The sequence below is a fragment of the Leopardus geoffroyi genome, chromosome D2 (genome assembly GCF_018350155.1).
Source record: "Leopardus geoffroyi isolate Oge1 chromosome D2, O.geoffroyi_Oge1_pat1.0, whole genome shotgun sequence".
Lineage (NCBI taxonomy): Eukaryota > Metazoa > Chordata > Mammalia > Carnivora > Felidae > Leopardus > Leopardus geoffroyi.
In genome coordinates this window covers 13,656,920-13,671,019 of record NC_059334.1, presented here as the reverse complement: position 1 = coordinate 13,671,019, position 14,100 = coordinate 13,656,920, and the positions used below count along the sequence as shown (strand labels likewise).

At 51.6% G+C, this 14,100-nt stretch overlaps 1 protein-coding gene across 2 annotated transcripts in view; it reads right to left on the bottom strand.

Moving 5' to 3' along the window:
• Positions 1-9,975: 9,975 nt before the first annotated feature.
• TOMM20 (translocase of outer mitochondrial membrane 20) overlaps positions 9,976-14,100 on the bottom strand; it is a 35,051-nt gene continuing 30,926 nt past the window's right edge. For both annotated transcript variants that reach the window (XM_045437318.1, XM_045437320.1), the window contains one exon: positions 9,976-11,635. In XM_045437318.1, coding sequence (XP_045293274.1) covers positions 11,433-11,635 — 203 coding nt within the window. In that variant the 3' untranslated portion in view covers positions 9,976-11,432. The remainder of the gene's footprint in view (positions 11,636-14,100) is intronic.

Here is a 14,100-nt window from a genome sequence, read left to right as displayed (position 1 = left end):
AGTCGGTTAAGCGTCCGACTCTTGGTTTTGACTCAGGTCATGATCTCACGGTTCATGGGTTTGCACTCCACATCGGGCTCTGCAGCTGACAGTGCAGACCCTGCTTGGGATCCTGTCTCCCTCTCTTTCCGCCCCTCCCCCTCTTGCACCGTCTCTGTCTCTCTCAAAATAAGTAAATAAACTTAAAAATTTAGTGCACCAGAGCCAGCACTTTAGAATTGTTTTTTTTTTTTTTTTAACGTTTATTTTTGAGACAGAGAGAGACAGAGCATGAACGGGGGAGGGGCAGAGAGAGAGGGAGACACAGAATCGGAAACAGGCTCCAGGCTCTGAGCCATCAGCCCAGAGCCCGACGCGGGGCTCGAACTCACGGACCGCGAGATCGTGACCTGGCTGAAGTCGGACGCTTAACCGACTGCGCCACCCAGGCGCCCCTAGAATTGTTTTTTAAAACTGAGAGGCTGTCACATGCAGTAAGGCTGCGTATTGTTATGTCAAACACATCCGATTTCAGGTATATAGGTGTGTGTGGGGGCGTGGGGGCGGTAAAGATGTCAAATGCACATCTCGCTGGGGACGTCCGAGTGGTCTGTTGGGACCACCCCTCCTCTTCCTCACCCCTCGCCCCCTGGGCCCCCCCACAACACACATGCACGGCGACACATGCACCCAGCGACACCCCCACGTCGTCCCACCCGCCTACAGTTCCAGCCGGACCGCAGGAATTCCCACCCGACTGTGACCTCCTCTCAGAATGCTACTACCTCTGCTGCTGGCTAGGCCTGCCTCATTTGGTGTCCAACGAATCTCTGTTGCACTTTCAGTTCGGGTCTTGGTTTTGGGGAGGGGGCGGGGGGCGAGGGGCAGGCGGCTGTTGGGATTAGCGGAGCCCAGGAAGCAGGCTCGGAACCCCTGAGCGCTCTTGTCATGCTGGTGCTGGGCAGGGATGAGGGGACCTGTCCAGCAGCCACTCTTCTCACAGGCAGGCCGGGCTACACAGGGTCCTGGCGCATCATTGAGTTTCACCCCTGCCAGTACAGCAGCAGCCCCTCACAGCCTTGGCCGTGTCCGCGCAATAGCAGAGAATCTGGCTGAAAAAATCAATACAAAAACAACCATTTTACCCAATCCTGTTTTTCACTGGCATCAGTGAACCCCAGGATGGTTCACGGCGTCATACAGAGGGCACTCTTGCCACTCAAAGACGAAAGGAGGAGGTGGGCTCACCTGGGACCTTGTTAAAAGGAGAATCTCAGCCCCCACCCAGGTCCTAATGAATAAGAATCTGCATTTTAACAAGACCCCCAGAGACTCGTGTAAGCATTTCAAGTTTGAGGAGCCCCGATTCAAAACTGCCGGTCCCCCAACTAACTTGGCACCGGCTGCTGCAGCCAAGACATCAGTGAGCCATCGGTCCCTTCTGCGTAAGCACTGTCTTCCGCCGATTATATTCCCTTCCTTTTGGCAATGAAACGTGCTTTGCTTTAGGAAGAGTGATTCTGAGTGTAGTTGTGTTCGGTTCTTACCCACATCTTTGGTAGGCAAAATAAAACGTGCTTGCCTACACCCGCCTTATTGGTGAATTTGTCTAACCCGCGATCCCAAAAGCCTGGGAACAACCAGCGAAAAGGAAGCCAAGAGTGTCTTACTGATGTGTGTGCCATCTAAAGCAGAACTGGAGAGCGGGGTGGGGGGCCAGCAATGCCTGCGTAATTGTGCATAGCTCCGGAAACTCCAAGAGGGGTTGCTCAGACACAGGCCCAGGAAGGGAGCAGGCCAGCTCGAACACGGCATTCCAGTCGCCAGGGATCCAGCCCCAGCCCAGGCTTGCCCATCCCCACTGCACCCGTGCCCCTGGCACATCCACAAACTAGAAGATCGCTGTAAGAGCGTCGTGGGCTTACAAAATGGCACCTCCAGCCAGAGCAAGCTGGACGCAAAATCTGGTCAAAACAGGCCCAGCACTTGGGCCTCCATAAGAAGACAGCCTCCATAGCTGGAGACCCAAACACGTCCGGGTCTGTTTTCTCCAACATTCCTCCTGAGAACTGGAGGGCCTGTCACGAGCAGGAACCAAGCAGAAGGTGGAGAAATCATGCAATGGGGTGAAGAGGAGCGTTCTTCCTGAGTTGATGGAGTACTTGGAACGACTCTGTGATCCTCAGGAGGACCAGACAAGGGTCTGGCGTAGCGAGGAGGACAGAAACGCCAGGAAGCAGGCGGCACCTGAGCTGCGTGGCCCTTCAGAGGGAGAGATGCGGAGAATCCCAGGACACTGGGAAGCCCAGCTCCCTGCACAGGCATCTGGCCCTCTGGTCCTGACCGTCTTGACCGGAGCGGGCAGGCCCTCCTTCCCAGTGTCCTGGGATTCTCCGCATTCCAAAGCCTGCAAACAACAAAGGCAGTTTTGTGGCATTTCAGAACAAGCTTGGAAACTTTTAAATGTCAGAATGAATGATGTGGAAAGACTTGTGGGAGAAGCAAAGAGGCAGAGGCTGAGCTGGGAGAATGGAAAGGCTCGGGGGTGCCACAGGGGCCGCTGGTTAACACGTCTGCGCGGCTCAGAAGTCTTTTAATAAAAGGGATACTCAGAAGCAGAAAAACATCTTGAGCTGTCACGAGAACCAGTGATGTGGCAAAAATGTGAAGATTAATGTGGTCCCGGCGGGGAAAGCTGGGGCGCACGTTATTGATTTTATTGAGGGTCTGCTGTCTGAGGGGGAGAGCATCTGATTTGCACAAGGATGTCACAGAGCAAGGAGCGCTGTCACCCCATCTGACCTGGCCCCGGGATCGGTATCTGAAGATACATGCAGTTCTGTCTTGCTAAGAATGGGAGGCCCCGTGACCCGGAAGTTTCTCACACTGGAGGCCAGATTTGTCATTCGATCTCCACCATCCACGTTAGCCCCTTGAGAGGGGATGGGACACTCTGGCCTCTCTGAGCCCTTTATCGTTTGGGTGATGATGCGTCGTGCACCATGAGACAGGGCACAGGGAGGCCGGCCGCCCCCTGACCTCAGCCTTCTCATCTGTGAACGACAGGCCTAGGCCGAGTTAATGGTGACGTCCCATTTGTGAGATTATAGGAGCTGCAGAAATAAGAATGCTGACGTTGAACCTGCTGAACAGGAACTCATAATTCCAGCATGTTCCAACCTCCAGAGAAGGCCTCACATACATTGTCTAAACCTCGTAACAGTCCCTCAAGTTAAAAAGTTCCATTTTATACACGGAGAAATCGAGGCCCAGAGAGATAGAGGAACTCAGAACCAAGGTCGTCACAACCAGTCAGCGCTCCCTCTAAAACCTCAGCTAGCAGCAGGAAATGTCAGGCAAGAAGGTGGTCATGGCCAGGGCCGTGGACCTCAAGCGGTGGGCCTTCTCACTGTTCTCTCCCACTAATAAAGGCTCAGCTATGCTCTCCTGCAAAAGCTCCTCTTGGCCCATACCCTCTGGGGACATCCCCCAGCTTTCTTAGTCCCTAAGCCCCAAGAGGAAAGGAATTGTCTCTTCTCACTGGGGAGTGAGGTCTCCCCAGTGCCTGACTTGTGTTAAACAGAGATCTGGGACTGACCCCACCCATTCATCCAGATGCTCCAGTCCTGACCCTTCCCTTCAGATCCCTTTCCTAATTCTGACAGTTCCCATGGACCCTGCCCCAGCCCCAGTCCATCCCCACCCTGGCCCCAGAGCTGGTGGTCAGCTTCACCCCTGCTGGGACTAGGATGTCACCCCCCACCCTCACTGAGCACTTCCTTGGCCCAGAGCCCAGATGCCCCGACCGTGATGATGGCAGTGGGGAGGACAAGGAACAGAGCCTCAGGGCCCTTACCTTCTGTCCTGTCACTAAACTACAGCCAGGGGCACCCTGGTTTAGCATCCGACTCTTGACTTTGGCTCAGCTCATGATCTCACAGCTTGTAAGTTCGAGCCACACGTTGGGCTCTGTGCTCACAGTGCAGAACCTGCTTGGGATTCTCTCCCTCTCTCTCTCTGTCCCTCCCCACCACATGCGCGTGCATGCTCTCTCTGTCTCTCTCTCTAAGTAAATAAATAAGCTTCTAAAAATAAGTAAAATAATAAAATAGAATAGAATAGAATAAAATAAAAAATTAAAATAAGTAAAATAATAAAATAGAATAGAATAGAATAGAATAAAAAAATTAAAATAAATAAAATAAAATAAAATAAATAAAATAAATAAAATAAAATAAAATAAACAAAATAAATAAAATAAAATAAAATAAATAAAATTAAATAAAATAAAATTAAATTAAATTAAATTAAATTAAATTAAATTAAATTAAAAAATACAATACAATACAATACAATACAATACAGCCAGCCACCAGGTCCAGAACGGGAATCAAAAGCAGGGCCCAGGCCCCCGATGCTGCCACACTGTCTCTCTGCTGTGTGTGTGTTTCTCCCACGCACACTCACACTCACTGCTCAGACAACCAGGAACAGTGGCTGACCTCTGAGACCTCTGAGAACTCGCCCCCAGGCCTCCTCCCCCAGGCACCCTGCACCCCCATCTATACAGCCTCCCAGGGGGAGAGTGTCCTAGCTCGGTCATCGGCCATTAAGACAATAAACACACTTTAAAAAGACCCTCATCTCCCTCATAACCAACCCCCTCCGCGAGAACACGGAGACTGTGATCCCTGCAAGTGGACAGTGGGACAGGCTGTCTCATCCTGTCTCACCCCGCAGCACCTCTGCCTGTGGGCAGGAAGGGGAGTGTGGGGCAGGCTCCGCGTCACCCGACATCCTGCCCGAGAGTCGTATCCAAGGCCTCCCAACTGCGCGATCACCTGCCTGTACCCACACCCGCACCCAGCCCCCCCCCACAGTGCCAGGTGGCCTCCACAGCTAATGCGCCCGCTGGTCCAAACCTCAAAAGCACCCCAATCGGCAGCAACCTGGGCAATCGGTGCATCACCTCCGCCCAGCTCCCGATCACTAGGTGCGCCAGTCACGGCCGTGACCACCGTTTGTGCAGCTCCCCGCTGAGCAGCAGCCGGCAGCATTGACCACCTGAGGCGCCCTGGCCTTCCCAAGGCACGTGTGTACGTGAGGTCGACACGGCCCAATCCTCCTTCAGAGAAGGGACCGCAGCAAAGCAGCCGCTCCGGAGCAAAGCTGCAGCAGGCGAGGACCACCACCGCCTGGCTCTCGGGACACCACGGGTCCCCGTCCGGGAAAAGTGACCGCGGCAACGGATTCCTTCCAGTGCATGTGGCCCGGACATCAGGTTAAGAGGGAGGAGGCCAAGGGGCACCTGGGTGGTTCAGTCGGTTGAACGTCCGACTTCGGCTCAGGTCATGATCTCGAGGTTCATGAGTTCGAGCCCCACGTCGGGCTCTCTGCCATCAGCCTGTCAACACAGAATCCCGCTTTGGATCCTCTGTCCCACTCTCTCTGCCCCTCCCCACACTTGCACTCTCCCCAAAATAAGTAAATCTTGAGAGAAGAGAAGAGAAGAGAAGAGAAGAGAAGAGAAGAGAAGAGAAAAAAAAAAAGAAAAGAGAAAAGAAAAGAAAAGAAAGAGGAGGGAGGCCAAACACCCCTTTAGCTGAGTGCAGACAAAATTCAGTGGCACTGCCTGCCCTGGATAAGGGACAGTGCCCGCCTCTCCAAGGCCCAAGGCTACCGGGGCAAGCCACCGAGGCGCCAGCCTGCGCCCAACAGTCTCTAGGCCTCCCGCTGTCCCAGAGTCAGTTTTCCCAACACGTTCACCAAAAAGTCATCTTACCGTGGGATAAACTGGGTGAAACACAGACACAATCTGCTCTAAAGAACCTTGCTTCTAGCAGTCATGGGCGACCGTGAGGCTGGCAGTCAGCCCCAGCCACAAGCCGCCTGCCAGAGGAGGGCCTGTCCCCACTATGAGGCTGAAAGCGAGGCTCCAAATGGGCCTCCCCCTGCCACAGGGTGGGATGCAACAGTGTCTTCCTGGAGGCAGCATCAGCCGTCTAGCACGGAGCCAGACCTGGAAAGAACCAGGCAGAGGAGGTGGCCACAGTCCCCTCGTTAGCCTGAGACAATGAAGGAGACCAGCCAAGCCAGCCTGCCTCTGGGGCGGGGGTGCAGACAGAGCCCGATGTGGGGCTCGAACCCATGAACCGTGAGATCACAACCTGAGCCAAAGTCGGACGCTCAACCGAGTGAGCCACCTCATAGGAGGGGAGCACGGGCTCAGAAGCCCCTGCTCCCCCACCCCCTGCTGAGGGAACCGTCCAACGGGCCTGAATTTGGCCCTGATGCTTCCAGCAGCAGCTAGAGAATGGGGAGAGCCAGGGCCAGGTGGACCTCGGCCTGCTGCACGCCCTTGTCAGGCCTTAACACCCCCACCCTCTGTGCCGGCTGCCACATCCATGAAATGGGGTAACAGCTCCTACCAAATGCCTAGGACACTTGGAAATAACGCATGCAAAGCACCCAGCTCGGTGCCTGGCATGTGGTGGGTATTCATAAGCGGAAAGCACCATCAGCGTAAGGTGACTTCTCCAGCAAAGCAGTGCTGATGTCTCTGGCTCGAAGGAGCACCCCTGAGTCTCAGGGGCATCTGAGTCCACGACAGAGTGATGAGCCTTGCGGGACAAAGGATGAAATGCTGATGGTCTGAGTAGGGCGGGGGGGGCACAGGGCCCAAAAGCCTCCTCCTGCTCCTTCCTGTCGATCTGCTCAGAGCAGATGCTGAGAGAAGCAAGCAGATCACTCCTGCCCCAGCCCCTCTGACCTCCTCCCCCGCCCTGGATTCCTTAGGGGACATTCCCACCCCGTCCCCACAAGGCAGCCCTCAGTGGCTCCCTCACAGGTACCGCTGGGTGCTTAGGAGTGCAGGGCCCCGATCTTTAAAGAACCACTGCCACACTCTGGCAAATGCACGCAAATCCTCTCTGGTGCTCTGGGCCTGTAGGACAGCCATCGAGTGTCCTGTGCTTATGAAAGGCCAAATCCAAACAGGGCCGAGGCCAGGCCAGCCCTCAGCAAGTCCCAGGCATGCATCAGCAGAAGGGTCACCGGCAGTGAGCTAAGAGTGGCTCCTTGTGGGACCAGAGCACCTGCAGGCCCAGGGCTGAGGAAGAGGACACACGGGGTGAGCGGTGTGGCCCCGCGGAACGTCCGGATGAGCAAATGGAGGGTGTAGATGCTGACAGCCGGAGGGACTTTCAGGAAGACTCAAGTCTACCCTGTACCCTGGGAAGGGGCTCACAGAGCCCAGCCGATGGACCGGCGACGGCACCTAGCGGAGCTCCCCTCTGGGGCCACAGTGGGGAGCTTCGGGCAGCCAGCTGGACCCGCCGTGCCCCAGACCCGGCCCGGGTCTCAGGCCAGGCTGCTCAGGACGCTTGCCCAGGATTCCGATTCGCTGGGAGACTCAGTCTCTTCCTCGAGAACCAGCATGAGACGTGCACACTAGGGAAGCAGTCCTGCCTTCCTCCGTGTGGATTAGGAAGCAGAAAGTCTGCAGAGAGGGCTCAGGACAACAAACGTAAGAGCTTTGCAAGAGACAGAGAATAGAAACTAATAGAGACACTCCCAGCCTCCCCACCGACTTTGTGAGCTACCTGATGTTTTTCTAAGAAACGCTTTTTTTTTTTTTTTTTTTTTTTTTTGAACTTAACGACGACGTTTGAAGTTTGGTGTTTGCAGCAACAACAACAGCAGCCAACAAAAACCCAGACTGGCCATGCGTGCCATCACAGTGAATTCCCGTAACATGACCCTACAGGGCAAAACTGTTATTTGCCTTGAAGACACAAGAAAACGAAGGCAAGCTTTCCAGAGCTGAGATCTGCTCCTGGACATTCAACCTTGGAAACCCACTGTCTTCACTACAGTGTCATATGCCTCTCTGAGGCTACCTCCCCTCGAGCATAAAGAAAGGAAATTGAAGGTGATGTCGTCCACATCTAAGTTTCTGCTACTGCTGACACATCTGTGCTCACTCTAGGATGCAGCCATTACGAAGGCGGTGTGCCGGGAAGGAGAATAGGCCCACCGGCCCTGAAGCGGCTGCAGGGAATGGCCATGACCCCTCTGAGTCCAAAGCCAACGCCACGCCCGGAAGGGAGCAAACACGCCCTCAAACGGTGGCCCACCCTCAAGTCTCCATTGCTCAGGCCTTAGCTCCTGGTTCACGTTTCTCTCGTGGCCCTGAGCACACGTGACCATAATCATCTGCTTGTGTTCCTTGTCTCCAGCTAGATGATGAGCTCAGTGATCGGGGAGAGACCACTTGCTGGGCGGTCTTTGCATCTGCTGCAATGCGTTGTGCACAAGCAGGGCCTCACTAAATGTTTGTTGAGTGAATAAAAGAGTGAATAATGCACATGAATAGGCACGTCTCCTACTATGAACTTAGGGAATTATATGGGTAGTGATGGCAAGGGAAACAGTGAAGCCGGAAGGCTAGGACGTTGCACTACCTACAACTGACACTAGATGGCGCTCAAGCACACCAAGAAAGTGCTTCTGAGAAAGACCAGATGTGTGTTTTTTGTAGAGGGTTTTTAAGGAACGTCGTACATGTTGATCTATAAGGACTCCCTGAGTGAAAATCTGTCTTGCAAAGATGAGCCAGCCTCAGCAGGACACACTGTACTAATCAAGGTTCTCCAGAGAAATAGAATCAACAGGATATGTATACAAAGAGATTTCTTACAGGGAATTTACTCCTAGAAACATGGAGGCTGACAAGTCCAAAATCTGCAGTGTGGGCTGGCAGGCTAAAGATCCAGGAGAGCTGATGGTGCAGTTGAAGTCCAAAGGCCATCTTCTGGCAATCCCTCTTACTGAAAGAGGCAGGTTTTTTTGTTCTATTCAGGCCTTCAACTGATTGGATGAAGCCCACCCACATTAGGGAGAGCAATCGGTTTTACTCAAAGTTCACCAATTTAAACGCTAATCTCATCTGGGATGCCTGGGTAGCTCAGTTGGTTAAGGGTCTGACTCTTGATTTTGGCTCAGGTCATGATCTCGCGGTTCATGCGATCAAGCCCCACATCAGGCTCTGCAAAGACAGCACAGAGCCTGCTTGGGATTCTCTCTCTCCTCTCTCTGCCCCTCCCCTATGCATGTTCTCTCTCTCTCTCTCTCTCTCAAAATAAATAAATAAACATTTAAAAATAAAAGATAAAACAGGAGTGCCTGGGTGGCTCAGTCGGTTAAGCGTCTAATTCTTGATTTCGGCTCAGGTCATGATCTCATGGTTTGTGGGTTCAAGCCCTGTGTCAGGCTCTACACTGACAGTGTGGAACCTGCTTGAGATTCTCTCTCTCCCTTTCTCTCTGCCCCTCCCCTGTTCTCACTCTCAAAATAAAAAAAATAAACATTAAAAATTTTTTTAAAAATAAAAAAATAAATGCTAATTTCATCCAAAAATACCCTCCCGTCGACACATAAAATCAATCTTTCTCCTTCTCTCTCTCTCATCCTCTCCTAACAACTGTAATGAGTGCAAAGTGCTAGAACAAAGATCTGTTTCCCCCCGAAGAAATCCAAAGGCCACATCGATCAGTCAGTTCTTCCCATGTGCACCTCCGAGAAAGCAACACAGGAAACGTGACGCATGAGCCTAGTTATAAACTAAGCTTCTGAGGGCATTCTCCTAACCTACCTGGCTTAACTACACTGTTTGCAGATTTTTAGGCGATGTTTCAAAATTAGCTGATCATCCCCGAAGGCCTGTGAATTGACTGTAAGTAATTTAATTGGAGATGAGCAAGTGGGAAGACAGAGGGAGAAATTTTCCTCTCGTAGCTAACACAGCTAAAATCCCAGATAGGAAAGAGCCATTAGTATATTCGCTAATTGGAGTCATGTTTACATTCCTGTTGTCAACTGGCAACATTTGCTTGTTTCAAGGAAGTCTCCCTGGGTTTTGTGTAATTGTTACAACCTCTACAGAAGGCAAGTCCTGGGTGTAGCCCCTGACTGGGCAATTTCATAAATGATCCTTGCTCAAGCAAAGCACACATTTATTTTAGCTGCTACATTATTTTCTTCCACCATAAAACAGTCCATGGCACTGCCATCAGTCGAGTTGCGGTATTCTTTCCCGTTGAGAGTAGACAACTATTCTCAGGGGGGGAAAAAAAACCCTTTAATCTGTGTTTATGCATTATCATAGCATAATAAAAGACCTTTAGCATAATAAAAGTTAACAAAATAAAAGACCTTGGCTTAAAGCGAAATCAGTCCATTTGTGACAGACTCACAAAAACTACTGAAATATGAAAAACCATGTGTCATCATGAGATCCACTGTACTTTGCAACCCAATGTTTGAAACAAGGCTTCCGACTATATAAGATGAATAGTGACCTAGTGGGGTGTCTGTGTTGGAAGAAAGCCATCGCGGCCTGGAGAGACAAAGCAGCCGAAAATGTTCTTTATTGTGGTGATGTCCTTCTACCATGGCAGGCGACCTAAGGCATATTCTTACCAGGTGACATCCTAGTCCCCAACAGAAGGCTGAAATAACTAAGACCAATTCTAAGCAACAGTCCTCACCTTGGAGAGGCGACTGCTGTCCACTCACATATGTTCTGGGGAGCCAAAAGGATGCTCAACAGACCATACGACTCCAAGTCAAAATACTAAAGTCCAGGGGCGCCTGGGTGGCTCAGTCGGTTAAGCGTCCGACTTCAGCTCAGGTCATGATCTCACGGTCTGTGAGTTTGAGCCCTACATTGGGGCTGACAGCTCAGAGCCTGGAGCCTGCTTCGGATTCTGTGTCTCCCTCTCTGTCTGCCCCACCCTTGCTCATACCTGATCTCGGTCTCTCTCAAAAATAAATAAACATTAAAAAAAGGTTTTTTTAATAAAATAAAATACTGAAGTCCAGACCATAAGAATAACACAAGAGAGAGACTGAACAGATCATACAGGAAAGGTTACAAATCATTTCCTTCCTACAGTCAAATTAGTCTCCTATACGGCTTTTCCAGGAAAAATAATAATAATAATAATAATAATAATGCTGGCCATTACTAAGGTGCAAATAGGACCACTCTAGAGAGGAAAATATCCCAAGCAGGAGTAAGACCAAAAGGTGCCCTCCTCCCCCTCACTTTGGGGGATCAACAGTTCCCTGCAGGTACTCTGTAAACTTGAAGTTTAGGAGTGGGGAGGAAGGGGTCACCCGGTCAACATTTTCTTTTCCCAAAGCAGCGGTGACATTTGTCAGGAAGGCTCCCTGCGGGGGCCAAGTGAGCAGCTCTCTGGCCAGCCCTCCGCTCAACACCTGCAGCTGCTGGCCGGCCTGGCTGGGCTCCCGCTTCGTCAACAGGCAAGCCCAGGAGAGCAGGGCAGGGGCCCGGCCAGCGCCACACCCGCCCGGCCTAAACAGATGTGCTTCCTCCGCTTGTCAACACAGGAAAAAGAATGGAGTGTGAAACCCTCAGGATCTGTGAGAAACTACGTGGTCTGGGAGGAAAACCTCGGAAAACCTTTTTGATGCAAAAACCATTGTGAAATGGGTTTCGGCGAGCAGGATTCCACCTTCCCCGCTGTGCAAGGCGCTTTCTTGCAGTCAGGCAGGAACGCTGGCGTCACCATCTGATCCGGCTCACTCCTCTTCCACAGAGTCAGGCTGGGGCGGGGAGGGCTTGCAGATGACTCTAAAAGAGAAACAGAACTAAATTCCAAGTGTCTCGACCCTTTGTTCTGACTAATGGATGATGTGATGGCAGTGGATTTTTTGCCTTTCCGAGTTCAGCTTCGCTGCCTCCCTCCGGGAGTACACAGTGAAATGTGATCGCGGCGCTGATCCCAGCCCCCCGGATATTCTGATAGTTTCGTATTTAACTGCAAAGAAAGGGCAGCAGGCCATATGGTGTCTCTAGGCAGACAGGGGATAAGAGCTCTTGTTGGAGATGGACAGAGAAAACGGAGGAAGTGGACAGCTTAAAATGAGCCTTGGAATCGTTTTGTCTGTTGTTGATTCTTCCTTGCGGTTTAATCCTGATGAGCTAGCAGTCTGTAAACAAGACTTTCCCTTTTGCCTTGGCCACCAGGAAGCTCAGAGCTACATTCTGGGTTCAATTATAGTAGCTTTCCTTGGCCTAAGCTTTCTCTGCATGGCGTTATTGCAAATAATTTCTGGATGTAGGTAGGAAGACGGCATTTGTGATATTCTGGCTATCCGCCATCTATTCCCCTCCTTTTGTTAACTGGATACCAAATTCCCTCCAGGAAACGATGTTTCCCTAGCCCTAGCCCATGCGCTTTGGGGAGAGGGTCCCACCTCCATCTCAGGGGAGAGGCACATAACCTAGACACAAGCCAGTCCTTTGCTCTATCCTCTATCACCCTCTCCACACGGCATTGGGTTACAGGTGGGCAGATGAGCCGGTGAGTACCAGGGACATTTTGCCAGGAATCAGGGGACTGACGTCGTTCCCACTGGACTTGAGGTTGGAAAGACGCTAAAGCCCTTACTGCTGTACCACGACCACAAGGGAAGCATCTGCCTGAAAATGGAGCTAAAGCTCGAGGATTCGTCCCTGCAGGACAAAGGGAGACGGGAAAGAAGGTCCAGGCTCATCCCAGTACCTGATGCTCACCGGCCCTGTCTAGGAAGCAGCAGAGCCCCGTTCCGCTACAGCATGATCTGGATTTGCTGTCACAGTGGAAAGCATCCCAACTGACACAGGAGGTAGAGGCAAAAAGCCCACGCTTCGTTTTCTCTTACTGTGAGAATACTATGCGGTGGAGGCAGGAATTTTGAAAACCACAGGAAACCGTAAGAAAAAAAAAAAATCACCCCAGATCCCACAACCTAGAGAAAACAGCAAAACGCACTTCCCAGAATTTACTTTGAAGCCAGGGGGAAGAAAACACCATTCGTGAACACCTTCAAACACGCTGTCACACTGAACCCGACAGCATCTCGAGCTATCCCATTTAAGCCACATGGAGGGAGCGTCATTATTTCATTTCTGTTTAGCTTTGGCACATAGCTCTGTCAGGCTTCTGAGTTCAACTTAAACTTTTTTTCTCAGTCTCCAAGTTCAAAAGGCATTAATCTGGCCCCGCACCAAAAGCCTTTTGGCCAGAAACAGCTGAGCTGTTTGAGAGCACCTCCGAAGGGCTGCATTTCAGGCGGACCTGTCATCTCTCAGGAGCCACGATGGGAGCACCGCACCCACGCTGCTGCCGCTGTGGTTCTCTGCACGGGCCTGGCAGGTAAGCCGGGCCCCCCACCCCCCACCCCCAGGACCGCAGGGCCCTCGCTGGCCGTCTGGGGTCCTCCGGCTCGGCGGGCAGCCACGATCGGGCAGGTGGCTTTGAATCGACGCTGCTGCAGCTGGTATCCCACAAATGCTGCCAATCATGCTGTTACTTTTCCATTACTAGAATTTTTCAAACACACAGAAAGAATACAGTATAACAAACACACACGCATCGCTTCCATTTTACAATCGTTTACGTTTTGCCAGCTTTGCTTCATTTATTTCTTTTCTTGCTGAAGTGTGCAGTTTTGAGGGGGTTTTTTAAATTTATTTTTGAGAGAGTCAGAGAGAGGGACAGAGGATCCGAAGCAAGCTCTGTGCTGACAGCAGAGAGGGCGCCGTGGGGCTCGAACTCACAAACCTTGAGACCGTGACCTGAGCCAAAGTCGGACGCTCAACCGACTGAGCCACCCAGGCGTCCCTGAAGTGTTTTAAGGTAAACTACAGACATACTACACACGGATGTGTCTGACTGCTCCTTCGCAGTGCAATTTCCTCTTTTAACTTCCGATTCACATTAAATATCTAAGGAGGACAATGAAAAATGATTGCCACCATTTATAAAATACCTGCACTTCCCGAATTGCTCCATTCATTCATTCTTTCATTGGCCAGTATTTATTGAGCACCTATTAGGCCACAGTTTGAAGCCCCGGGGATACAGTGACACACAAAACCGGGGGTGGGCAGGACCCCAGCTCTCACGGATGGAGGGCTTCTTCTGTGGTGGAGAGGGGCATTAAATAGATCAACAAAGTAGCGTGGAACCAGAGTGATGGGGGAGGTGGTGAGGACGGACTGGATTCAGGGCCATGTAGTGTATGCAGTCAACAGGGTTTGTGGACAGACTG